The sequence below is a fragment of the Rhodamnia argentea genome, chromosome 10, assembly GCF_020921035.1.
Source record: "Rhodamnia argentea isolate NSW1041297 chromosome 10, ASM2092103v1, whole genome shotgun sequence".
NCBI classification, from domain to species: domain Eukaryota; kingdom Viridiplantae; phylum Streptophyta; class Magnoliopsida; order Myrtales; family Myrtaceae; genus Rhodamnia; species Rhodamnia argentea.
The window spans coordinates 6,587,218-6,612,614 of NC_063159.1; the positions used below are offsets into that span (position 1 = coordinate 6,587,218).

Sequence of the window (25,397 nt, forward strand, 5' to 3'; positions counted from 1 at the left end):
TACATCCTACCTTGAACAAAGAGTGAAGGCAGATGATCTCCTCTGTTCTTTCAATTAGGGGTGATCGGTTCCAAATCCGGTCCGGTTCCCCTCAATAATCGAGAACCGGACCGGTGATATCGGTTCTCAATTTTTCGAAACCAAGAATCGGACCACCGGTTCCGTTCGGTTCCGGGAAGTTTCATTGAGCCGGACACATGCCAAAAAAAATATGCGTCATTCCTAATATGGAGCACATGAGCTTGGTTACTTTCAAAAAATAAAACAGAGTATAACTAAAAAGACTTCTACATAAGAGAATAAAAAATAGAAAGTACTAATTGCTTCTTAATTTGGTAAAATTTCTTGAACACCCTTAACAAGTAAAGAGAGGGTAAATTTTGAAAAAAAGAATCGATCGGTCCGATCCTAGGACCCTAGAACCGGAAACCAAACAGCTCCCTCTAGAACCGGGAACTGGACCACCGGTTCCGGTCCGAATAGTCCGATTTGCTCACCCTTACTTCCGACCTCACACCCACGACGCACTCACCTCAACTCACGGCTCTCCCTGCTTTTCACGATCCTAAAAACTTATGCGATGATTATTTTTTTAAAGAAAATTAGAATCGACGTCTCGTTCGGCAATGAGGCTAGTGTTGAAACTTAAGGGGATAAAGGAGTACCTAGGGCTTGGTGAGTCCAGGATGACTAAGCGGGATTTGCGCGTGCTGACCAAGCAAGGGTGGCGTCGTCCGTATGTGGTCATGTAAAGGGATGGGTCATCCCTGGCCTTCTCGACATACGATGCTTAAGCCCTGTTTGTTTCTCGAAAAATGAGTTGTTTTTGAAAAATATTTTCTAAACCACAAACTACCATATATATCAACACCATGCTTCCGCACTTTGTCGAATTTTCAAAATGGAATAGAGCTCCAAATTTCTACAGTGAGAGAAATTAATGAAAACTGGATGTATCATTTGTGAAGTACTCGGGCAACTTGAAGTTGGGAATCGATTGCTGATCATATGTGCTCCATTGGTACCCTTCGTCTATCAAATTCAGGTCCGGTCTTGTCCATGTATCCGAAGTCCTTTTGCGCAAAAACGAGTATTTTCCTGACGGTGCGACGATACAATCTCAACCGTAGATCCACGCACTATCACCGCGTGTTTTGCATTAAATATTCATTGATTGAACGATCGTGTTGTCGGAAATAATAGACGATCTTGTCAAACTGTCAAGTTAGCAGCTTCCTATTCCAAGCTTCTTCCGCCGATGGTGTTGATGCTATTGTAGGAAAGTCCTCATCATTTTCTTCTCCATTTTCTTTGGGTCGGCGACCGTCTGTGACTATTCATGCTTCCTCCGCGCCTACTCAACATCATCGACCGTAAATGCAGCCCTCGTACAAGGTTACGTACCTAAGTATTTCTAAGTAAAGCCCAACCCTAATGTTAGATGGACGCCATTGCTCCAATGGACGTCTCACCAAAATTGCCAACGTCAAAAGAGAGTTTTCCACGATCTTTTGTCTTCAAGGACACTCCCAGTTTTTATGCCAAGACAAAGGAAATGTTTTAGTGGGCGGGACCATGTCTTTGATGTTCCTCAAAGTGAGAGAATCTTTGGCATCAAGGATAGATAAAACTCCCATGCATGTCATTTCAACATATGTTCCACAACATAGATACAGCTACACTAGCTATTATTTGGCTCACTTCTGTCTTCTAAACAAACTATCACATAGGGACACATTTGTACAAGGAAACTAAACTAAGCTAACACCTCTCAAATTTTGGAAAAAGAAGAAGAAAGGCTACACCAAGATCAACATTCAACAATGTCCAACAGATCATCGAAATCGGACCCCACAATCATGTCGAACCTATGACAGCTAGACATCACATCCCCTTCATCCGATGACGGGGCAGAGATCTCCCCAGCCGACTCGAACACGTCGTAGTAGTCCAACGATGCAGACTGATTGTTGTTGCTGTTGTTATTGTCATCGTCGCTTCCGCTGCCACAGCTGCGCCTTCTGCTCGTGTTTCACCAGCGAGAAAGCCAAGGAAGAGAAGGAGTGGTTGCTGTTGCTGTCGCCATCTTGCTTGGGGGTGTGGCTGGTGTTGAAACTGAGGAGGATGGAGGAGTCCCTAGGGCTTGGTGAGTCCAGGATGAGCAGGGCCAATTCGAGTACGAGGTTCCGGCAAGTGTGGTGGCCATGGTATATGGTCCTGTAAACGGATGGGTCGTCATTTATCTTTTGGACCTGCTTGGTCGCGGGGCACCCCAGGTCGAACTTGTGAGTGCACCTGAAGTAGCTCCTGTATGAACATCATCAACACATTAATCAACACTTGATTTGAAGATTCGGGGCTTCGGATGCTTCAAATCCGAAAAGTAACCCAGAAAATTTCACATACGATGATAGACGATGAACAGCGACAGCGTGCTCGTTTCAATTAGATTCTAAATTATGTGCCGTGCCGTGGCAGAGTGAACTTAAAATTTAGTAAATTTAAGGAACAACGGAGAAATTCATGAAAATGGATACGTCATTTGTGAAGTACCACGGGAACTCCGAGTTGAGAATCGCTTTCTGACCATATTTGCTCCATTGGTACCCGTCGTCGATCAAATTGGGGTCCATCCTCATCCGTGTATCTGAAGTCTTTCTGCAGAAAAAAAATTTGAATAATTCCCAGTTCATGTTAGAATCAATTTAGACCCACATACATAATTTAACTTATAACAAATTCCATAAATGAATAAAAAGACAAGAAAAAACTGTTTTTTTTCCGATCATGATCAGTCGAGTTGTGTCCAATCTATGAACAGCAGCAAAAAACGATCTTTTCATGTCTTTCTTTCTTCCTAAGTTCTAAGAGATCCGTCCACTTTTTCCCTGTTACCTTCTCCTGTAACAAACGCTCCTGTATGAACATCATCAACACATTAATAAACCCATTATTTGCTTAATTGTTTCATCATGAGAGAAGCATGAATAATTTAGCCGAAACACATGACTTGTCGCAAAGATCCCACATACTATTCGTTTTAGACAAGAAGCTAGAATTGATTTCTCTGTACTTTATACAAAATTATTCACAATTTATGAGATATTTATGACATGGTGTATCATTTGTGAAGTACCTGGGGAATTCGGAGTTGAGATCCAGTTTCTGACCATATTTCGTCCATAGGTACCCTTCCCCCAAATGAAGAATCACTGGTGTCCATAAAGGGGAAGTCTTTCTGTGAAAATATGAGTAATTCCCAATTCATGTTACAATTATTAAGATTCATGTACATTTCTTCATTAATAACAGAGCAGCCAAGAAAATTTATATGAGAAATTAATGAAAACTGGATATGTCATTTGCGAAGTACTTGGACGACTCACTCAGAGTTGAGAATCAATTTCTGATAATATGTCCTCCAGGCGATCAAATTCTGGTCCAGTCTTTTCCGTGTATCCGAAATCCTGTGAAAAAAAATGAGTAATTCCCATTTCATGTTAGAATTATTAAGATTCATGTACATATCGTAACTTATAACAGAACAATAAAAAAAATCTACATGAGAAATTAATGAAAATGGATGTATCATTTGTGAAGTACTTGGGTGACATGGAGTTAAGAATCAATTTCTGATCATCCATCCTCCTTTCGTGCCCGTGGTTGTCAATGAAATTCTGATCCAGTCTTTCCGAAATCTTTCTGCGCAAAAATGAGTAATTCCCATCCCACGTTAGGATTACTCAGACCCACATATATATAATTTTTAGCTCCATATAAAACCTCTTTCATCCTCAGCCCACTAACAAGATAACTGAAATAACAAAAGACAACGTCTACTCTGTGCAAGTTTGACGAGCTCATTTCATGTCAGAATTATTAAGATTCATGTACACATCTTAACTAATAATAGAACAGATAAAAAAATCTATGCGAGTGTTGGAAACATTAATCCGTTTTCTCTAAACAATCTATAAACTTGAATGAATCTTGCAAGAGTTGAAGACTACTTAAGGAACGTGAGAAGATCAGCTTGCAAAGAAGAATGCTCCATAAATAGAGCTTGGAATCATTCATGTTGGGTGTGGGGAGCATGTACTAATGTGCGTGTCCCTTAGTTTCCTCACCATTCCAACCACACCATATGTACTCCATATAAAAACTATGAAACTATATTTCCATATCCCGTAGCATATTATCCCTTGGATACTCTACCTTGTCCCTTGTCCATTCCTACACCCACTATTCCATACACACACATACACTTGCACACATTCAAACCACAAACTACCATGAATATCAACACCATGCTTCCGCACATTGTCAAATTTTCAAAATGGAATAGAACTCCAAATTTCTATAATGAGAGAAATTAATGAAAATGTATGTATCATTTGTGAAGTACGCGGGTAACTCGAAGTTGGGAATCGATTGCTGATCATTTGTGCTCCATTGGTGCCGATCGTCTATCAAATTCTGATCCAGTTTTGTCCATGTATCCGAAGTCCTTCTGCGCAAAAATGAGTAATTTCCATTTCATTTTAGAATTACTTAGACCCATATATAAAATTTAGCTCCATATGAAACCTCTCTCATCTTCTACCTAATAACAAGATAAATGAAATAAAAAAAATAACTTGTATTTTCTACAAGTTAGACAAGTTCGTTATAATCCAATCATCATCTGTCAAGTGTCAAGTTGTGTCCCAAAATCATATGAACAGCGAAACGATCTATTCGTGTCTTCTCCTTCTCCTAAATTTCGAGACATCTTCACAGCGTCATTTTCAAACGTGGGATGCTCACCTTTTATATGACTGTTCTTCCCAAAAAGAAACTTAATAGGTTTGTCGAATTACGCGAAACTCCACTTAAATAAAGTCGGAAAAAGAAAACCCACGAATTTTTTCCCTGAATTACCTCGGGACCGGGGTGTGGATGCTCTCACTTCCCCCGGAGACCTCGGACCTAACACAAGCGTTGGTCGGGACCGGCAGCGGCTTGATTCTCTCTTCGGAGACCTCAGACCTAACACAGGCGTTGGTCGGGACCAGCGGGGGCTTGATGCTCTCCTCGGAGACTTCCTCGGAGACCTCGGACCTAACACAGGCGTTGGTCGGGGCCTGCAAGACCTCGTAGGACTCGGCGGCACTGCTCGATAGGGATAGGGTGTTGCTGAAAGACCTGAGGACGTTGACGATCAGATCTTCCGCAATCAAGGGCTGCGCTGTGCCATTGCCAGTTTGAGAGTGAGCATCGAAGAGCTGTCTGAGCCTCTTCGTGGGATTCTGGCCATGGAAGAGCTCCTTGATCGCGTGCTTGCGGCTTGAGGAGAGGTTCTTAGGCCAAGCGCAGCGCTCCATTGATGCGACCTGAAGGTCTTCTGCTTGCTTTGTGATGTGATGAGCGAGGAAAGTCAACAGAGAGGACAAAAGAGCTCTTGGTAAACTGCAAGAGGATCGACCAAAGTGAGAAAGGCAAGAGGCAAGGAAGATACGTGGCAGGTGGTGCGAAAATTCCACGTCTTGTGGGATCTAGCCATCCCCACGTGCGGCGCGTGGGAGTTACTGTAAGGTCGACAGCAGATGATATCATGACAAATCGCAATTTCTTTCTAAGAATAAGTGAACATCTTGTCTTATTACTATTATTAATGTTATGAACATTGTTATTATTTATCGATGGGGGCGATGTTTTAACTCCCTCAACTCAAAAATTATTATTTATGAGGCCTAAGGAGATCATTACTTCATATTTGTTACTCTGTTTTATTAAAACTGTCAGAAATAGTTGGAAAATAATCAGGCGATTTCTCATATCTTTCATGATTCTCCGAATCTCTCCGGATTGCAAATTATCTTCACTTGATTATGCGTACTCTTGATTTCTCTTGTAAAGGGTATAAATAGGCCAAGTACTCTTCATTATTAAATGTACAAAATATTACACAATTCTCTCTTCCGAATATTTTTATCTCTGTGGCTGCCACGTTATATTGCCATGTCAGCACCAAATCATCAACCACGTCAGCCTCTAATGCATAGCATGTACAGTCAGTCAGTTCTTCCTCTGCAGACCGAGCCGATTCATCCTCCTAGACCGAACCGGTTCAATTATCCGACTAGACTGGTTCTCTTCCTTTTCTGTCCAATTCAACCACCACCAAAAATAAAATAAAATAAAATAAAGCTAAGCTTCTGATCGGTTCCTGAAGATTTCAGACCGATTCTTAAGGTATAAGGTATTTCACCGTTTTGAGTCTGTTTTTAGCCTCATTTCTCTTTGTATATATCCTCTAAGGTGTTGGTTTTTTCAATTTCTTTGTCCATTCTACTGTTTTTGCTGGTAAAGCGCATATAATGGACAAATTGGAAATTTCATTATCCGTTCAGACCATATAAATAGTTCAAATTATATTTCATGGGCTTAAAAAATTAGGGTTAATACCACAGAAAACCCCCAAACTTGTACATTTGTGACAATTTTATCGCAAGCTGATACATCCGTAACAAATTTATCCTCCGTTAATTTTCGTTAAATCTAACCGTTAAAGTGCTAAGTTATATGACACGTGGCAATTGATAAGTGTACCAGTTTGAGATTTTTACCCTCTGTTTTTTACATGTATATCAATTTATAATTTTTCGTGGTATTAATTTAATTTAACGGATGAAAATTTGTCACAGATAAACTAGTTTGGGGTTTTTCGCGGTTAAAAAAATTAGTTTAGGGCCAATTTGTGATTTTTGGTGGTCAAAAAAATAATTTGGGGTAAATTTGTTACAACTGTACCGGTTTGGTGTTTTTCGTGGTCAAAAAAATAATTTTGGATAAATTTATCACAGATGTACCAATTTAGAGTTTTTCGTGGTATTAACCCTAAAAAATTATCACTTTTTTATGGGGGACATAGGCTTTAGCATTGTGACGTTTGTGCGCCTACAAAGACTATTGGCAAATCTAAGGACAATTTTGTAAATATCCGGAGAAGCGGGATAGAGAATCATCACATCCTAACATGGTTTCGAAGTACTTCGATTCCACGTACAGAACTTCAATTTGGTCGCCTCAATTTCTACTTGCCAACTGATATTCCACCTTAGACATTACCCATCGAGATCAATTGTTAGGGAATTTGCATCGTACGCTAAAGAAGACAGGTTGGTAGTTAATGATTTTTATTCCCCATGCATGTGTCACGGGGCTAGGGTTTGGACCACGACGGTGCGGCAACTCGCAGCGATGCGAATGATGCTGCACACGAGTCAAGCTTGGTCCGAGGATCAATCACACAATGTTCATCCTCACGATTCGTGTTTGGTGGAGAGAATGAGAGTGAATCAAGACAGACAAGTCATGGCGAGAATGGGATAATGTTGTATTCATGTTTGAATGATACACGGCTGATGCAAAGCGATGCAAGGTGTGTTACAATGTTGATGTTCATGGCTATATAATACAAGAGGCAGCAGCTCGTGTGACTCTAGAGTTGCTCGTGCGTTGTCTTGTCGCGTTTGTCTCATGCGCTTGGCATGGCTCGTTTGAATTTTGAATGGTGCGTGCATTGATGCGGCTGTTCAGCTCCCCATGATGCGGCACGATGCTGTTGCAGACCCATGTGATGTTCTAGAAGGCTCGGCTGGTGAGGGGTCACGCGCGACTCTTCGTCTGCCCACTCGCTCAATCGGTCACTCGAGGCGTCTGATGCATGATGCGCGACACTATGTCGCACGAGTCCTGCATCGTGCATTGGATCGCTCTGCTCAAGTTGTGCATCATGCATGAATTGATTCTGATCGGTGTTTGCATTGTGCAGGGACTGATGCGTAGATGATCCTCCTCATCCGCCCGCTCGACTATCTTGGCTGATGCTTGATTGAGGGGGATCGATGCTGGGTGATTCACACGACCATCCATGAGTTGATTCATGTGATGTGATGTTGAATGATCGGTTGGGCGTATCAAGGTCGATCCTCGAGCGAGGATTTTGCCGGACTGTGATGCATGCTGTTTGTATCAACTAGCACCGTGGAAGAGGATACTGATGCTCCCAAATATGTTGAACATCAGGATCGTGTGGGTGTGTAATGCAATTTCTGGACGCACTTAATAATGATTTTGAACCTATGCCGGCTTCACTTCTATATCAAGATCTTTTATCTAGTCTTGAGTTTGAACCTATACTACAATCATAATAGCTAGTCATAGTAGAAACATTTGGATATCCAATTATCTTTTTTGTGAATTTGATTTTGACATTCACTTCTCTTCCAATAGTTGTTGTGTGCAGGATACACGGACGGACAGGACCAAAGTATTGGACATACCATAAAGTGAGATGCCTCTTTGAGCGTATCTCCTTAAAGCTTTTGAACTCTTTCACTAGTTGTGCTGCTGCAGCTTCATATGAAACTCGTAATAGTTCATAAGTTTTCTCTGGATTACATATGAGGTTATGCCCCGAAATTCTAAAATACGGCTCTAAAATTCGCAGTTCCTACATCATGAAGACCAAGATCATTAGAAATTTGGAGAGCAGAGGAGACAAACTTTCATACCAGAAAGCCGAATCAGAGCATCACTAGAACAAAATCCGCATTGGCCTAACGAACATTAGAATGAATAATGAGCAGAAGATAAATCAAACTCAACACAGTTGACAATTCATAGAGAATCAAAATTGACAATATGAACTCACTATTGCAGACTTGCAGCCTATTGGATTCACACCCTCTGAAATTAGCTTGAAGAACCTGACGAATTCAGGCAACACAAGAATCAAACAGAATATAAAAGTTTAACAGGCCACGTAAACAAAATAAGCACATTAGTAGATGACCAGAGAGCAACCACAACCTTCGAATGCAGAACTTGCACAGAGGTTATTAATCTAAAAGTCTGGTTCTCGATATCATGTCGAGCATGCAGAATCACGGGATTCGGCACCATCAAGCCATGATATATTAGGGCATTCCCGTACCCGTAAGTTATAGAGGGACCGTAAACCTTCCAGGCCGGTGACTTCTGTTAGCTCATAGCACTCCTCAAGATACAATTCAGATAAGTTCTTCAAATTCGACAAATCCGTCACTGCTTTCAATTTTCCACAACGTGTAATAGAAAGCATCGATAGCCCAACGGGCAGCTGTGGAAGATATTCAAGCCAAGGGCAATCACAAAGAGTGAGCTTCTTGAGAAGGGTTAGCTGGGAAAGATGCGGCAAGGATGTACTACGGCGGGTGATACATAGAGCTGTTATGCCGGAGGGCAGTTCTGGTATTTCTCGAAGCTTTTGGCAATATCGAACCCTCGGGTTTTGGACACAAGAGAGCTTAGAAATGCTTTCCGGCAAGCCCGTAATGCCCGACTTGTCTAAATTAAGCTTGTTTAGGGAAACCGGTTCGCCTATTTCACTAGGTAGTCCTTTCAGATTTTTGCATCCTGAAGCTCTCAACTCTTGGAGTTCCGCCAACATTCCAATGGCACCAGGCAATTCCGTTATGCGAGATCGACAAATGTCCAAGATCCTCAACTTCTGCAGATTTCCAATGCTTTCGGGTAATTCTGCAATTGCTGTCCTTGCTAAATGCGGTTCGGCCAATGACGCCAAGTTCCCAATTGAATGAGGAATTTCTCTCAATGAGGGGCATCCCCATAATAACAAGCACTGCAATGATGCTAGATGGCCTATGGAGCTAGGTATGCGGGCGAGCGACACACAATTAGAGGCATCAAGAGTCCTAAGCTCCTTCATAGAACCAATGGATTCAGGAAATTCTTCAATCCGTGTCCCGGATACGTCCAATAAAGTTAACGACACAAGGGAGCCCATGGATTCTAGAAGTTGAGCCAATCGTCTACAAGATGAGGCACTTAGTGTCTCCGGCTTCGTCAAACAACCTCTCGAAATAGGAATCTCTTGTATATCCGTATGATCTAAGAGAAGTTCCCTCAATTTTTCCATTCTACCAACTCCTGCCGGTAGCTCCTTCAGTCTCTTACAACACCTGACATTCAAGGAGACAAGGGTCTTGATGTCACCGATAGAAGGACGAATCTCTTCTAGATGCCAGCATCCTTCAAATGATAAAATCTCCAAGCTTTTGAAAGTGGATAAGTCGGGAGTTCTTCTCAAAGACCGACAATTCGAGAGGTTGAGAACTTTGAGCTCTGTTGCCATCCGGAAAAAAAAAAAAACAATGAGATTGGACTGCGTTTCCGATGTTCTTCGTTCTTGTTTGGACTACTTAAAATTCCATAGAAAAATATCAATGCTCCACCACTCCTTTTATTTGGACTTTTTAGAAGAATATATAAATGTTTCATAGCTCAGTCCCCATTCAATCATTGCTATAATACTCCACTACCTCACAAAAGTTTTATTTAAACATTCCTCAAGTAGTAGTGTTTGGCTACCTCACCAACATAGAAATAATTTTTTTTTATAACTAACCAACTTAGAAATAATTTTTCAGCATACGCTGCAAAAAGAATGTTAGGGACATACAACTGCTAACTATATTTTCTTCTTGAATTAGGCATATCTTCCAATTTGGCTAAATATCAACCGGCTAGCACTTACAAAACTAACATATAATTCGCCCTCACAAAAACCATTATGAAGCAATGCACTTATTTTCAAATATTAGTGTTTACAGATGTAACAAGAATTGCTATAAAGACATGCATCAGGAGAGATTCACTTAGAAGCCACAAACCATTCGGATTAAAAAAACTCAAGATGGGCACAAATATTGTAGTTATATTTCTAAAAGATTGCAATTAATACAGTTAAAACAAGTTTTTAATTCTCAGTATGTCTAGTGTTAAGCATGATTGTTTGTTAACATATTAAGGAGAGAAGCTTATCGTACATTTAAGTGCCTACAAATTCCTAGAGAAAAATCCTTAATCCGAGTAAGGATATTAAACCTCTCCGAGAAAAAGAAAGGAGAAAAGGAGAACTTGGTGAGATTGGACTCTCAACAACACATGATTATCAACAAGAGATATGCCTTCTCTGCTACATCTTACCTTAACTGGACCCCATCCTCCCCAGTCCTCCGAAATCCCACTCCACGACGGATCAAGCACGACTAATTTCTTTGGATGGAAGTTGGCCGCCGCGAAATCCAAGGGACACTCCTCCCATTGAAGCCATCTTAATTGAGGAAGCAAGTTCAGGAAATCTCCAACGAGATTCGCGGCGTTCACTTGAAGGAACCTCAACCGGTCGAGTTCTTTAAATAGTTCACCCGTGTAGCTTCTTCTACAACCACATTTGTCCAGACGAAGGGCCTCAATCTTACTAGTGCCCTGCAATTAGAAAGCATTGTGGACCGTAAGTTTTGAATGATGAGATGAAACCAACTATATTTAAGACAAGTTGGACTAAATTCAATAGGTTGTCATACTATAATGGTGTAGGCTTCTCACTTTCAGCTTCCTTAAATGACAGGTTGTGCTTGACAAATATTTATCTAATTTATGTAAAAATGTGAAGCTCGCAAGGGTGTTTCCGAACTTCTCCTTTTCTAACTATGCCCTTCTCAATTTGCACCTTTTCAATTCCCAGAAAATTCTGACCAAAAAAAAAAAAGAAGAAGAATTCCCAGAAATTGCATCCTTTTGAAATTACAATTGAGGCCTCTCTTTATGCACACCCCATTTCAATATATCTAGCAAAATTCATGCCCTTTATATGTGAAACAGCACAACCCTAACTCATATCCTTTATACGTGAAACAACATCACTCTTCTCTTACGGTCTGAATACATCCAGCAAACTTGCCATCAAAGAATTCCAATTGTAGAATCCCCCTTGTTTGCACTTCTCATATCAAAATCACAACGAGAATGTAAGCTGAAAAAGTATGGACGTGTTTTATAGCAAATGTTATATCAATGATTTTTACTGCTCTAATCTACAGACATTTGATGCTATCTTTTCATTGTCGTGTTGATTCTATATAACAAGTGACGACTATTATAGTTGAAAAGGTGTATGGATACCCATTGTGACTAAATGATATTCATCAAAAAAAAAAAATTAATCAACATGCTTTACAAATAAGTGAATATAATAAAGTTGTCCATCACAAAAGGAAAAATAATATATCTTTAGAGGGTTATACTACATGACTACATATATGTCAATAATGGGTACAACCAAATGTATAATAAGTGATGACTGTTACGATTGAAAAGTTGTATGGATAGTCATTATGAGAAAACACTACTACGTATTTCATAAGTAAATGATACTAATAAATAATTAAATAAAAAATTAGATAACATGATAACTCATAATCAACAAATAAACGATATAAATGTACTAGATATGTGCTACAAATGCTCGCTAAAGGTTCAACAGGTAGAAATATCGCGCAACATGATAGCCCATGATGATATAAAAATTAACGAAGTCTTTGCTAACTAAGATGCTCAATAAGAATTGCACGATCTAGGAATCAATATTAGAGCATGATAGCCTAATTATTAGGGGATTATTAGCAAAATTGTCCATTGTCAATCGCCACAAAAAAAAAGAAAAAAAGCAAATTCATAGAAAGAAATTCATCCCCGATTACGAAAAGTCTATAAAATGAAATAATATATATTTAGGGTTATATTACACAGTTGCGCATATAACATAAGCAAATATGAAAGCCAAAAACAAATTGTTAACTAAGGGGAGACTTGTCGGCAAAGGACTTGATTGCACAAGCTGTGAAAGATAAAGGACCACATTGAGCAAAAAATACAGAGGGAGGACTAAATCGCACAAACAATAATGCTTGGGGACTACATGTACTTAACCCAGCCTGAAAAATACAGAATCACTATAGCTAATGGTCACAAAACAGAAATCTCATTTATCGGAGAAAACAACTCATAAGAGAAGTCAATACTCAGTAAAATAAAAAAGGAAAGAAAAGGGCTCACGAGAAATCAAAAGAAGAGTTCAAAAATCAAACACTTGCATCATACGGATACGTGGAAAAGCATTGGCCCCAACAATTTATAGATGTCATGTTTCCTCCGAAAGTGCTCTGTCAAACATTACGTTTTTGTAGTTTTGTTGTTGCATTGAAATTACCAAAAGAGTGTCCTCATCACAATATTACAAGGTAAATACATATAAATACACCCACATCATCAGTAACCAAGAAATTGCTCCTTAATCATGTCCCCGAATCAGGCAAGAACAGCAATTAAATGAAGGAGCTCTTTTGTCGGTAGAAGCAGCAAATTTTGGAGACTCGGGACTAACAATAATTTTTAACAACAGCAATTAAATGAAGGAGCTCTTTTGTCAGTAGAAGCAGCAAGTTTTGGAGACCCGGAACTAACTATAATTTTTATCTCAAACAAGAAAGAGAAGATGGACTCACATTCACCGACTAAGACAAGTAGAGAAAATTCATACCTTGTTGCTCTCAAGCACGTCTATGGCTTCCTCATGAATCCACAATCTACTACGGCCTTGAGGCTCCTTTTGATTTTCTAGGCGGACAATTTCCCTTCCGAAGTCTCTCGGTTGATCGTGCATCATCAGCTTGCCGTCTTTGTCAATTTTAATCGGGGACATAACACACAATACTTCAATCCCACTCTCTGGGAAAAAATCACAGGAATCCCACATGTAAGTTGGATTTTGTTTGGATGATCCAATAAAGACACATGCAATGTCCAAGAATATCTGTTGCACCTCAAGATCTAATGCTTCATAACTTATCCTCAAAGTCTCTTGCACTTTCTTATCGGGCACTTTCTTTAATTTATTTGAGGTATCTTTCCATACTTTTTTTGTCTTTCCACATAAGAATGAACCTATGACTTCAAGGGCTAATGGAAGCCCTCCGGTAGTAGATACGACATCACGAGAGATAAGCTGATAATCAATCTCGGGAGAATCCTTCCGAAATGCATGTCTACTAAATAAAATCAATGATTGCTTTAAAGACAACTCGTTGAGTTGGTACATGTAGCCTACACCAGCCTCATCAAGAATGCTCTTGTTTCTAGTTGTGATGATGACTATACTTCCAGCTTTAAACCAACTACCATCTCCGACCAAAGCATTCAAGTGAGTCTTGTCATCAACATCATCAAGAAGAATTAGGACTTTCTTACTTGTAAAACGACATTTGATGACACCAATTCCCTCGTCCACAGTCGACACATCATGTGGACTTCTCAGTATATCGTAAATGAGCTGCTTTTGTAGGCTTTCTATACCTTTGCGCCAAGATATTTCTCGAATATTTGCCACAAAGCTAAGACACTCAAAATCACCGGAGAGTTTGTTGTATAACACCTTTGCAAGAGTAGTCTTACCAATGCCGCCCATTCCATAAATCCCGACAATCCTTGTATCATTGGATTTAGGATCTATCAAGCTCATTACCTCTTCCGCACGATCATCGATTCCCACCAACTGGTTTGGAACAATTAGCCGAAAGAGCCATTTTAACTCGCTCGCAACTTTTCTGACAACAATTTTAACTAATGTCCCTTCATGCCTGCCAAATAATAATGAGGTTCAGTATAGGATGGCAATATTTATACTCTAGATCTAGTTCTAAGAAACTTAACAAAGTTTTGGTTGAGAATAATGCACCCATTATCAACATTGTCCGATACCCATCCTTTCAAGGAACTGACTTCTTCAAGCGCCTCTTCCCATTCCTTTACAACCGTTTCATCCAAATTCTCTATATGTGCATTGATAGCATCTCCCAAACTCCCCGTAAGACGTCGCAACTGGCAGGGTTTCACTTTGTAAAATATGGGCAGCACTATTTGCCCACTGCTTCTCTTGCACTTCAACATCTGAGCCAGCTCGCGAAGGCACCATCTGCTGGAAGCATAGTTCTCCGAGATAATTGGGATGGAGATCTTGGACTGCGTAATACTGCAGAGAAGCTCCGGACCAATCTTCTCACCAACACGGAGCTCGTTGTCGTCTCTGAACACATAAATTCCCGCACTGGCAAGGCTATTATAGAGATGATCAGTGAAGCCTTTGCGCGTCTTCCCCTCTGAAGCTCAAGAATACTTCCTGCTCATTTCCTTTTGGCTTTTTGGCTCTGCAGTCAGAATCACCTACATGTGGAGAGGTCGATGAGGAAGACGCCCCGTACATCGGATCTTCTGGGCCAGTGGATTCTCTTCTTTTCATCTCGAGAGTATTGCAGCAATACAGAGGCAGTAAAAGAGATTGATGGAGCAGAGCCTCAGGAGAAGAGGAATACGAAATCCCAAATCTGGGAATTGCAGAAATGTCTCTCAAAACTCAACTCGGGGCTACATTCGAACAGAACAAAAAAAAGAAAAAAGGAAGGAAAAATCCCATACAACTCATCAGACCAAAATGGAGCAATCAAAGCAGGAAAAGGGGTAGAGAAGAGAAGAGCGAGGAGCCATTGATTACCTGAGGAGCGCTCAAACAAGAAAACCCATCCACCCCCGTGATCTCCACTTAGGCAGGTGTTTTGATTGAAAGAGAACACGACTTTGACTGTGACTTTGACTTTGACTTTGACTTGCTTTTTCTATTAACAAGAAAACAGAAGAAGAAAGACCAAGGCGTATCGTTTAGGGAGGAGCACTCTGGAATTTGCAGAAAGCTCGCCATAATTTTGTCCACTTACATCAGATGGTAACAAAAATGGAACAACACCAAGGATTGCAGCCAGAAAACTGACCGTCTGTATGGGTCCACCGCCGGAGCTATAGCGTCACGCATGCCTTGACCGAAGTCGTCGACGGTCACCTTGGCTTCGCCGGCGGAAGCCTTAGGGAGCGCGGAGACGGTCAACTACGTCGGCGCACGGGACTGAATGGAGACTTTACGCTGTGGAATCTGAATAGCTTGGTCGTTTATGCTTCCTCCCCAGATCTTGACATGAAGAAATCCGAATGGTCCATTCCCCAACAGAGGCCAACTAATTAGTAGATTAGGTGGTAAAAACTAAAAAAGCCCATTTGACTAAAAGGCTCTCCTCCCTTGTAATTGGCATTGTAAGTGGACTTATGCAGACCAAAGAGGGAAAAAAGACTAATGAGCAATACTGATGTTCTTATGTGCATGAGTCAATCGCAAGAAAGTATCGATAATCGGATTATTTAGGAGAACGAGACTTCGTTAATAAATGTCTCCGAGACACTTGAAAATAAATATCTCCGAGACACTTTACTAATAAATTTATTACTTTCAAGTGTCTCGGAGACATTTATTAACAAAGTCTCATTCTCCTACATTTTTTATCCACTATCCACATTGACCTTTCAAATAGATTTCTGTTTCGACTATAAAAAAAAAAAGTTTATATATATAGATGTCTTTTGAAACAAATTTCCAGTTAGGCTTTTTTGCTCCACTTGTTTCGCGAAAAATGAGGTGTTTCTAGAAAATACTTTTCGGAAAGTCATTTTTCAAGAAAATGACAATATTTTCCGGTGTTCGGCTGAAATTTGAAAATAACCTGGAAAATATTTTTCGTTTTCAATATAAAAAATCAGATATGAACTCCTTTTAATGATATTAATTTTTTTGTTTTCTATTTTCTTTTTATTTATTTTTAAAATTCTAATTTTTATTTTACTCTCTTTTCTTTTATTATTTTATTCTCTCTCTTTTTTTTTATCTTTTTTTAATTTCCCCCTCTTTTGTCGATCGCCGGCCACGGCGAGGCCCGGCCCAAAGAAGAAGGGGGAAGAAAAAGAAAAGAGAAAAAGAAAAAAATTAATAAAATAAAAAATTCAAAACTTAAAAAGAATAAAAATAATTAAAAAGAAAGGAAATGTGAAAGAGAGAAGGAAGGAAAGACGAGGAAAATATTTTCCTACTTTTGAATGTGCTTTTTCCATGTAAGAAAAATATTTTTCTCAACTCATTTGTCTTCCGTGAACAGAACCCCTGAAAAATTCGAAAAATATTTTCTTGAACTCTGACAGAGTGAGATGCTTCCGTTGTTTTTTGTTTTAATTTCTGTAAAAATGGAGAACTTCTGGACTTTTTCTTTTTAAAAAACTTCTGGATATCTTACTAGCTAACAATGACGCAATAAATGTTATTATTAACTTAGATGTTACTATCCATGTGAAAAAATATTATGAATCATAAGATCCTGAGAACTTACACACTTCAAAGAAAAATTCCGCCCTCTAAAGAAAAGATATGAAAGATCATTTTACCCGTAACTTGCGGGAAATTTGTCCAAAGAGTCCTAAACTTATTACTCTGCAGTTAATTTGGCTATAAACTTTTCAATTTTACAAATTTGGCTCTAAATCTTTTGTCAATTTGTCAATGTATCTCTTCCGGTCAATTTTGACGAGAAAACGCTTACGGGGCCAGTCAAGATCGGTCATCATACATGGAACAACCAGCACTAACGTGGATGACTTTTTGTAATTTCTGCTAGGAAATCCTATGAAGGAAAAAAAGAAATTTTCAAAAAAATAAATTGTAAAGATTATCCATATCAACGCCGACCATGTCATATAGGGTGGTTGGCTAGCGCTAGCTGGGTATCCACGTAAGCATTTCTAGGTCAAATTGATTGGAAGGACTACATTGACAAACCGTCATGAGATTTTAGGGTAAAATTAAAAAGTTTAATACTGAATTGATCATGTTGAATACCTTTCGAAATATTATCACAATAAATTACTATTGTTGAGATCAATTACATACGCGGTATGCCAAAGGAAAGTTATGATCAATTAGGTAATTTACTAATAATGGCATTGTTTTAAGTCAGTGGAGAAGCATCCTTACCAAAAATATATATATACATATATATATATATATATATATATATATATATATCCAAGTCACTGAAAATTATTGTTTTAGGTCAACAGCCTAATTTCGGGTTAATAACACATATGAATGTAAAATACATCATTTTTAGCTTATTTTAATAAAGGAAAAACGTAATGTTTTGCGATATGATAAATATGAATTGAGACGGGTTCGCAATCCAGATTTTTGACACGTGGAAATACATCCTAGACCGAGTTAATACAATGCATTCAGAAGATTTTACGCTTGTAATACGTTCGAAATTTGTTTGTAAACTAAGGGGAAGTAAATAGGATATTAGGATATATTTGTTTCACGAAAATTGAATGATCTCAAAAACATCTACCTGAAAATATTCACCTGTATCGCATAGAAAAAAAATAATAAATATTATCGTTGTCCACAAAAAGGTTTAGACATAAATTATTTTCAATCAATAAGGAAAATATTCTTCATCAACCAATTATTTCAAGTGATATGAGTGAAATATCTAAGCAAATGCTCTCCAAATCATTCGTTTTCAACAAAACAAACAGAGCCTTTAGCTCATTTAGTGCGCGTTTTGTTTCACGGAAAAATTCGGAAATGGTTTGTATCCTTTAGAAAAGAAATAATCAACGAAAATTATTTTCATTATCGAAAACAATTCATAACCCACTATTTTCAAGCGTGAATGAAAAATATTTTTAAAATCTTTAGTTTTTAGCGAACCATATGCACCCTTAGGTTCCATTAGTTTCCCAAAAAATGAGTGATTTGGAAAACATATTTCTCGAATTAATCACTTGTATCACTTGAAATAACTAACCAATGAAAAACGTCTTCATTTTCAACAACAATTTTTCTGCAGATTTTCATGGACGACGCAAATATTTTTTATTTATTTATTTTTGTAAGCGATACAATCAATTATTATTATAAAAATATTCTTCAGATTATTTATTTTCCGCTAAAAAAATTGGAGATTTACCTAACTGGTATTTAGATACATTGGCATTGGGCACTCTTGTAATCTCGTCTTCTCCACTCGCGTTGAATCCAGCCCGCTAACTGAGTCAACGATGGGCTTTGACTAGAGACCCACGTACGACCAGCCCATATGACTTAGCCCGTCTTACATTTTAACTTCTAATTTTGATATGTTCTTGTCATAACAAGCACTATAATATCACGAAACCTTGCGCATTTTTTTCGAGTTCGCGGGGACCGGAAAATTAGTGCTATAATGCGAATTAGTTAGATGCTCAAAGGGCTCGGAACACACTATTGTAACTTTTGTACGATTCCATTGCGTCCAGTTTAGTCTAATCGAATTCGGTAACATTCAACTTTGACACCTGCGTTAGCATGAGATTAGTGGAAATATCTGAATTTATTTTTGATTCCAAAGTCAACCTAGCTAGCGCAAATCTCTCGTTTGGGTGCTGTAATCTGTCTAAAGTTTTTTTTTTTCATCATAATTTTCGATTCTCATCTTGTCGAGATTGATTCTATTTTTATAATTATAGTTCTCTCGTCAAGTGCTATAGTTTTGGATGGCCAACATTTTCCTCCATTCTTGGTTCGACGGGACTTCTTCTAATGATACCTCCGAGTGGTATATTACGAATTATAAACACCACGGATATGCAAACTCGGCTATTAAAAAAGGGCTAGTACCACAAAAATCTAATTGATACACATATGATAAATTTACCCCCCAATTATTTTTATTGCTGCAAAAATTTCCAAACTAGTACATTTGTGATAAATTTGTCCCAAAATATTTTTTTGACCACCAAAAACCCTAAATTTAGTGCACATGCGATAAATTTACCCCAAACCGATATACTTGTAATAAATTTACCCTTTATTAGTTTTCATTAAATTTTACCATTGAATTACTAAGTTAGATGATACATTGTAATTGACAGATATACCCATTTGGGGTTTTTACCATCTTGTCACAAGTGCATTGATTTGAGATTTTTCGTGGTATTAACTCAATTTAATAGAAACTAATTGAGGATAAATTTGTTATACGTTTACCAGTTTGGGATTTTTTATAGTAAAAACAAAATAGTTTCGAGATAAATTTATCATAGGTATACCAACTTAAGATTTTTGGTGGTAAAAAAATTAGTTTCGGGGTAAATTTATTGCAGATGTACTCGCTTAGGATTTTTGGTGGTTAATAAAATAGTTTAAGGTAAATTTATTATATGTATATCAATTTGAAATTTTTCGTGATAAAAAAAATAGTTTGATAAATTTATCACGGGTGTACCATTTTGGAGTTTTTTGCTACAAAAAAATAGTTTAAGATAAATTTATCACAAATGTATCAGTTTAGGATTTTTCGTAATATTCGCATTTGTGACCCGCAAAACAAAAGAGTGGTTGGAAACTCCTAGTTCTCCTTCTCTCTTCCACAGGCGTCCATTCCAAATCCATCCCCCACCCCCACCCTCCCGCCCGGCCCAAAAAAAAAAAAAAAAACCCCCTCAAAGCGTGACTTATATCGGCATTTAAGGAAAAACCAACATATCTTCTCATTATCCCCAAACCAAAAGAGAAACAATGCCTTAAAACTAGGGGTGAGCATGGTTCCAGGGTAGAATCGAGAACCTGGAACTAGAACCCGTAGGATTCGCTCCGGTTCCAGGTTCCAAGGTATGTAAAGTAGGTTTCTGATTTCAAAAATTGAGGAACCTGTTCCAACGGGTAGGTTTCGGTGTTCCACTACTTAGAACCTGGACCCAAGATTTTGAAATAAATTTTTATATTTTTCTTGATATATATTTTTGCACAATCATACAATGTTCTATGGCATCCGATGATGAGTGTGTAATTTAGAGCCAAACAATTTTTTAAGTTTCAGATTCCAAAAAATGATAAACGTGTTCCAATGGATTGGTTTCGGGTTCTAAATGTAACTTATATAGAACCTAAAATCACTTACCTCTACTTTCTCTTAGATGTTATAGCGTTCACTCTCATTTTGCTTACCTAAAAATGAAAAAATAAAAAAAAATAAAAAAAAATTGACAGATTCTCGAGTACCCTGGAACCGACCCTAGAACCTGTAACATGGTAGGTTTCAAGTTCCAAGGTGTGACGAGTAGGTTCCGGGTTCCAAAAAATGAGAAACCTGTTCCGATGGGTAGATTCAAAGTTCCAAAGTGGAACTTGTAAGGAACCTGGAACCGCTCACCCCTACTTAAAACAGAAGTCGGGAAAGAAAATTTGGGTTCAATGGCATGGTCAAAGCAAGTATTGAATTTTTCAATATAGAAAAAGTATCAGTCTTAAACATTTTAATTTAATTAATTTAGTCATAAAATTTTTGCATTCGTATTAATTCAGTCCATCCGATCAATTTTGAGTGAAAATCACCGATATGGACGCCGAACTTCCTACATGGCATAGCCAGCGTCGACGTTGACATTTTTAAATAATAATTTTTAAAATAATAACTTTTTAATTTTTGTTCCCTTTTTTTTTTCACCTTGGCTTTGGGCGACGAGGGTCACTGGCAACCCTCGCTGGCCACTAGGCGGGGGCCGCCTCACCAGCAGCCGATGGGGCCCCGAAGGCCTTAGGCGAGGGTTGCTGGTGGCCCTCGTTGGGCAAAGCCAAAGTGAAAAAAGAAAAAGAAAAAAAGAAAACATTAATTTTTTAAAAAATAATATTTAAAAAATGTCTACGTCAACTCATACCTACGTAAAACATCCGGCATGCACATTAGCTATTTTCGATCAAAATTGGACAGATGGACTGACACTACAAAAAAAACGAGGATTTAGCCACGGAAAATTAGCGATGAAAAAAATTCGTAGCTAATTTGCGATGAAAATAGCGATGAAAACAAAATTCGTCGCTATTTGCGACGAAAATAGGGACGAAAAAAGTCGTCGCTAATTAGCAACGAAAATAGCAACGAAATTATATTCGTCGCTAATTTGCGACGAAAATAGCGACGAAAAAATATTCGTGGCTAAATTTGCGACGAAAATAGCGACGAAAAAATATTCGTGGCTAAATTGGCGACTAAAATAGCGACGAAAAAAAATTCGTCACTAATTTGCGATGAAATTAGGGACGAAAAAATTTTTCGTCGCTAAAGTAGCGACGAAAAAGTGATTCGTCGCTAATTTAGTGACGAAAAAGTGATTCATCGGTAAACCAACTTTTGTAATTTAGTGATGAAAAAATAGTTCATCGCTAAATTAGTGACGAAAATCCATTTCATCACAAAATTTGCGACGAAAGGGACTTTTTGTTGCTAAATTATAGATGTTTTTTTTGTCGGTAAAGTCCACCAACATCTTTTCCTCATTAATTTATACAATTAATGACGAAATTTGCAATTCTCATTAGATTACCACGTTCTACTATAAATAATTCAAGCAAATACTTGGGTAAGTGTTTTTAACATGGTTATTTTTTTTCAATTTCAAAGTAATTGTCTTGTCACATACAAAGTTTAATTTTTAGAATTTTATGGTCTTAATTAAGAGTATTAAACATTAGATATGATATTTTTAATATTTTATAAATCTTTAATTCATATGTAAGCACAATGCAAAAAGATAGGGCTTGAATGTATAATAAAAACTTACCTTAACATTGAGGATTGGACGATGAGTTTTGTACTAGGTTGAAACAATTTCTGGACTTTGCTCCCAATTACAAATCATTCTCAATTACATTGCTGCTATTGACCCTAATTACAAATCATTCTCTATTTCCAATTATCTTGGTTGATTTCTATGTTGTTGGATAATAAGATGGTGCTTGTGCTCATTTCTATTTCTATGCTGATGGTCGATGGCGATACATTTTAAGAAGTTTCAGATTGTGACATCTATTTTTAAGGCATTCGGGAGGTCGATGTTGCTATTTCTATCCTTGGTGAGATGGAGTATGGATAACGTTAGAGAATGAGATCTTTTTTCCGAGGCAAGGATGAGGTCTTTTTCCGATGAAGATTGTTTCGTCACTAATTTAGCGAATTCTTTTGAATTCTATAGAATATAATTCATTGCTAATTTTAAGAAGCTTTAGATTGTTTCCATTTTTTGTTGCTCATTTAGCGACGAAATTTCCAATATGATAGAATTCCATATTCAAATTATTTTGAATTCTATTTTTTTTCAAAACTAAAAATAGAAAGAAAATATTTAATAACAAATTAAATAAATAGAATAAATTAAGAAATTGAAAATATATGAAAATAGAATATGAATAAAAATAAAAAAAAAAAAATATTCAAGTTAGCGATGAATTCATTTTTTTCGTCGGTAAATTAGCGACGAAAGAAAAATCGTAGCTAATAGAGTATGAATAAAAATAAAAAAGAATAGTGACAAATAAACTATTTCGTCACTAAATTAGCCACGAAACAAATTATTAGTCGCTAAATTAGCAATGAAAAATCAAGTTTGTCGCTAAATTAGCGATGAAAGAAATGTTTGTCACTAATTGAATATGAATAAAATAAAGAAATATTCAAATTAGCACAAATTATTTTTCGTCGCTAATTTAGCGCAAGAAATATTTTTGTCACTAATTGAATATGAATAAAAATAAAAGGAAATATTCAAATTAGCGATGAATTCGTTTTTTTGTCGCTAATTTAGCGACGAAAAAATGAATTCGTCGCTAAATTAGAGACGAAAGAGTGATTTGTCGCTAATATAATATAAAAAAATGAAAAATAAAAATATTCAATTTAGCCACGAAAAATAGGTTCGTCGCTAATTTAGCGACAGAAAGTTTATTCGTCGCTAATGGAATATGAATAAAAACAAAAAATATTCAAATTAGCGACGGATTTGTTTATTTATCGCTAATTTAGCGACGAAATAAATTTTTCGTCACTAAATTAGTGACATATCCTTTTTTCTTCGCTAATTTAGCAACGAATATACATTTTCGTCGCTAAGTTGGCGACAAAAACATGGTTTCATCGCTAAAGTCCCCAAACAAAACCCATTTGCCGCGTTCTTTCTTTTCCTTTTCCCTCTGTATCCCCAACCTTTTCACCCCGCGCCTCAACTCCCTCCTCTCGCGGCGCTTCACATCCCTCAAGTCCATTAACCTCAGCCTCTTTCACGGCAATTCGTCCTTCGTCCGTTATTGCCCCATCCGTCCAACTTTGAGAGAGAAGTAGTAAATGGGCAAAGGAGGCATGTCTCGCGAGGATGGTGAAGAAGAGAACACGGCTACTTGGCTCGGTGGTTTCAACACCCTCAAGATTCAAGCTTTCACTCTCCCTCCACTTGGTCGTAAGCTCACAATCTCCTTTTGACGCACCCCTTTTGTTTCTCTTGGAATTGCCAGTGTCAGTGTTAATATTCACCTCTTCGCTTGTGATGGTGTTAATAGTTATTTTTGTGTGCTCTGTCAATCCTTTTGGTCGATTTCTTGATGACCCGTGTGTGGGATTTTGGATTAATCTGTGCCTTTTTATGTGCAAATAGGCCTCCATGAGGTCAGAGTCAGGATGAAGGCTGTTGGTATATGTAGGAGTGATGTTCACTATCTGAAGGTTACGGTTTTATAACTCTAATCTGTTTGCTTTCTGCCCCTTCTGTTAGTGATAGTCTATGGGCTAAGGCTCGGGATGGTGACTTGCTTTTATGTCGATCGCACAAAATAAGGTTGGGAAAAGGAAGAAAAAAGGACTGGTTGGCACACAGACAAGGTTCTGATGAGTAACAGATGGGGATTTGATTTCTTAAAGGGCTTCTCGATGAGAGAGGGCATTTTAGATTCTGGTTAGTTTAAAAAAATTAATGATCGATCGAACTTGGTTTAGGGATAACTTATTATGTTTAGCTTTTGTCAACTACAAAATAGTTGTCGCTTTTGCTGTTGAATGTCATTCATTATTGCTTCATCCGTGCATTTTTGTAGCCACACAATCTGCTGTGAATTAGCCAAACATCTCTTAACTCGGTCTTATTATCGTTCTCCTTATTCTTGCTGGATTTTGTGCCAAGCTTTTAATGTTCTACGAACCAATGGAGTCAATGTCCAGATGATCTCTCAAGGAGCTTCCTCTTTGTTTTGTTTTGTTTTGTTTGTTTAATACTAACAATATAAAATGCTTTTGGACATCTGTAATGCCCCTGTCATATGCAAATTATATTGAACAACAGGCCCATTTGCTTGAAAAATGATGGTGTTGCTTTTACAAGTTCATTGGCCAAGGACACCCATCAGTCCTCCAATGCCATTAATTTGGTGGCACTCAACTCTGGAAAATCTGGTTATTTTCTTTGATATTGATTTTGAACATCTATTGCCTAGTCTTTGCCATGTCTAATATTGATTCCTGGTTTATTTTTCATCCCAGAGTCTCCTCGATGGTTGGTGTGAAATCTTGAACGGTCTCTTCCATACTTAGTTTGTTGTTTTAACCCACCTTCTTATTAACTTCCTGATTTCATTTCTCTTTTCATTGTTTTCTTATGTTACTCTTCTGCTTTATGTTCTTGGAATGGAAAATGCTGCAGGCCAAAATGGGTTGGACCAAAGAATTTGTAGCCTCTTTGCAGATCCTACGAGGATTTGATACTGATATATCCATTGAAGT

At 37.9% G+C, this 25,397-nt stretch overlaps 2 protein-coding genes, 1 long non-coding RNA gene and 1 pseudogene across 3 annotated transcripts; 1 reads left to right on the forward strand and 3 right to left on the reverse strand.

Annotated features, from left to right (window-relative positions):
* Positions 1 to 1,621: 1,621 nt before the first annotated feature.
* On the reverse strand, positions 1,622 to 5,432 carry LOC115729632 (annotated as a pseudogene).
* On the forward strand, positions 2,199 to 2,763 carry LOC125316753. Its single transcript, XR_007199834.1, has 2 exons — positions 2,199 to 2,309; positions 2,551 to 2,763. It is a non-coding gene; the product is annotated as an uncharacterized LOC125316753 (long non-coding RNA).
* Positions 5,433 to 8,690: 3,258 nt separating the features above from the next.
* LOC115729633 (disease resistance protein RPV1-like) lies at positions 8,691 to 10,397 on the reverse strand. Its single transcript, XM_048285964.1, has 3 exons — positions 8,847 to 10,397; positions 8,779 to 8,803; positions 8,691 to 8,734 (listed from the first exon to the last, which is right to left on the reverse strand). Exon 1 carries the CDS (start codon positions 10,178 to 10,180, stop codon positions 8,912 to 8,914), a length of 1,269 nt encoding a protein of 422 aa, XP_048141921.1. The 5' UTR covers positions 10,181 to 10,397; the 3' UTR covers positions 8,691 to 8,734; positions 8,779 to 8,803; positions 8,847 to 8,911.
* A 529-nt stretch (positions 10,398 to 10,926) lies between these two features.
* Positions 10,927 to 23,893, reverse strand: LOC115731447 (disease resistance protein L6-like). The gene is made up of 5 exons (XM_048271358.1): positions 23,789 to 23,893; positions 15,437 to 15,557; positions 14,624 to 15,044; positions 13,430 to 14,525; positions 10,927 to 11,316 (listed from the first exon to the last, which is right to left on the reverse strand). The coding sequence occupies exons 1-5, from the start codon at positions 23,891 to 23,893 to the stop codon at positions 10,927 to 10,929; spliced, it is 2,133 nt and encodes a 710-aa protein (XP_048127315.1).
* Between the last annotated feature and the right edge of the window lie 1,504 nt (positions 23,894 to 25,397).

Bases quoted from the DNA above. Each gene is read 5' to 3' on its own strand.
- LOC115729633 (XM_048285964.1), bottom strand. From the start codon at position 10,180: ATGGCAACAGAGCTCAAAGTTCTCAACCTCTCGAATTGTCGGTCTTTG.
- LOC115731447 (XM_048271358.1), bottom strand. From the start codon at position 23,893: ATGGACTTGAGGGATGTGAAGCGCCGCGAGAGGAGGGAGTTGAGGCGC. The intron at 14,526-14,623 runs GTGCATTATTCT...ATTATTTGGCAG, and splicing joins TCGGACAATGTTGATAATGG to GCATGAAGGGACATTAGTTA. The intron at 11,317-13,429 runs GTATGAATTTTC...TTCTAATTGCAG, and splicing joins ACGTGCTTGAGAGCAACAAG to GGCACTAGTAAGATTGAGGC.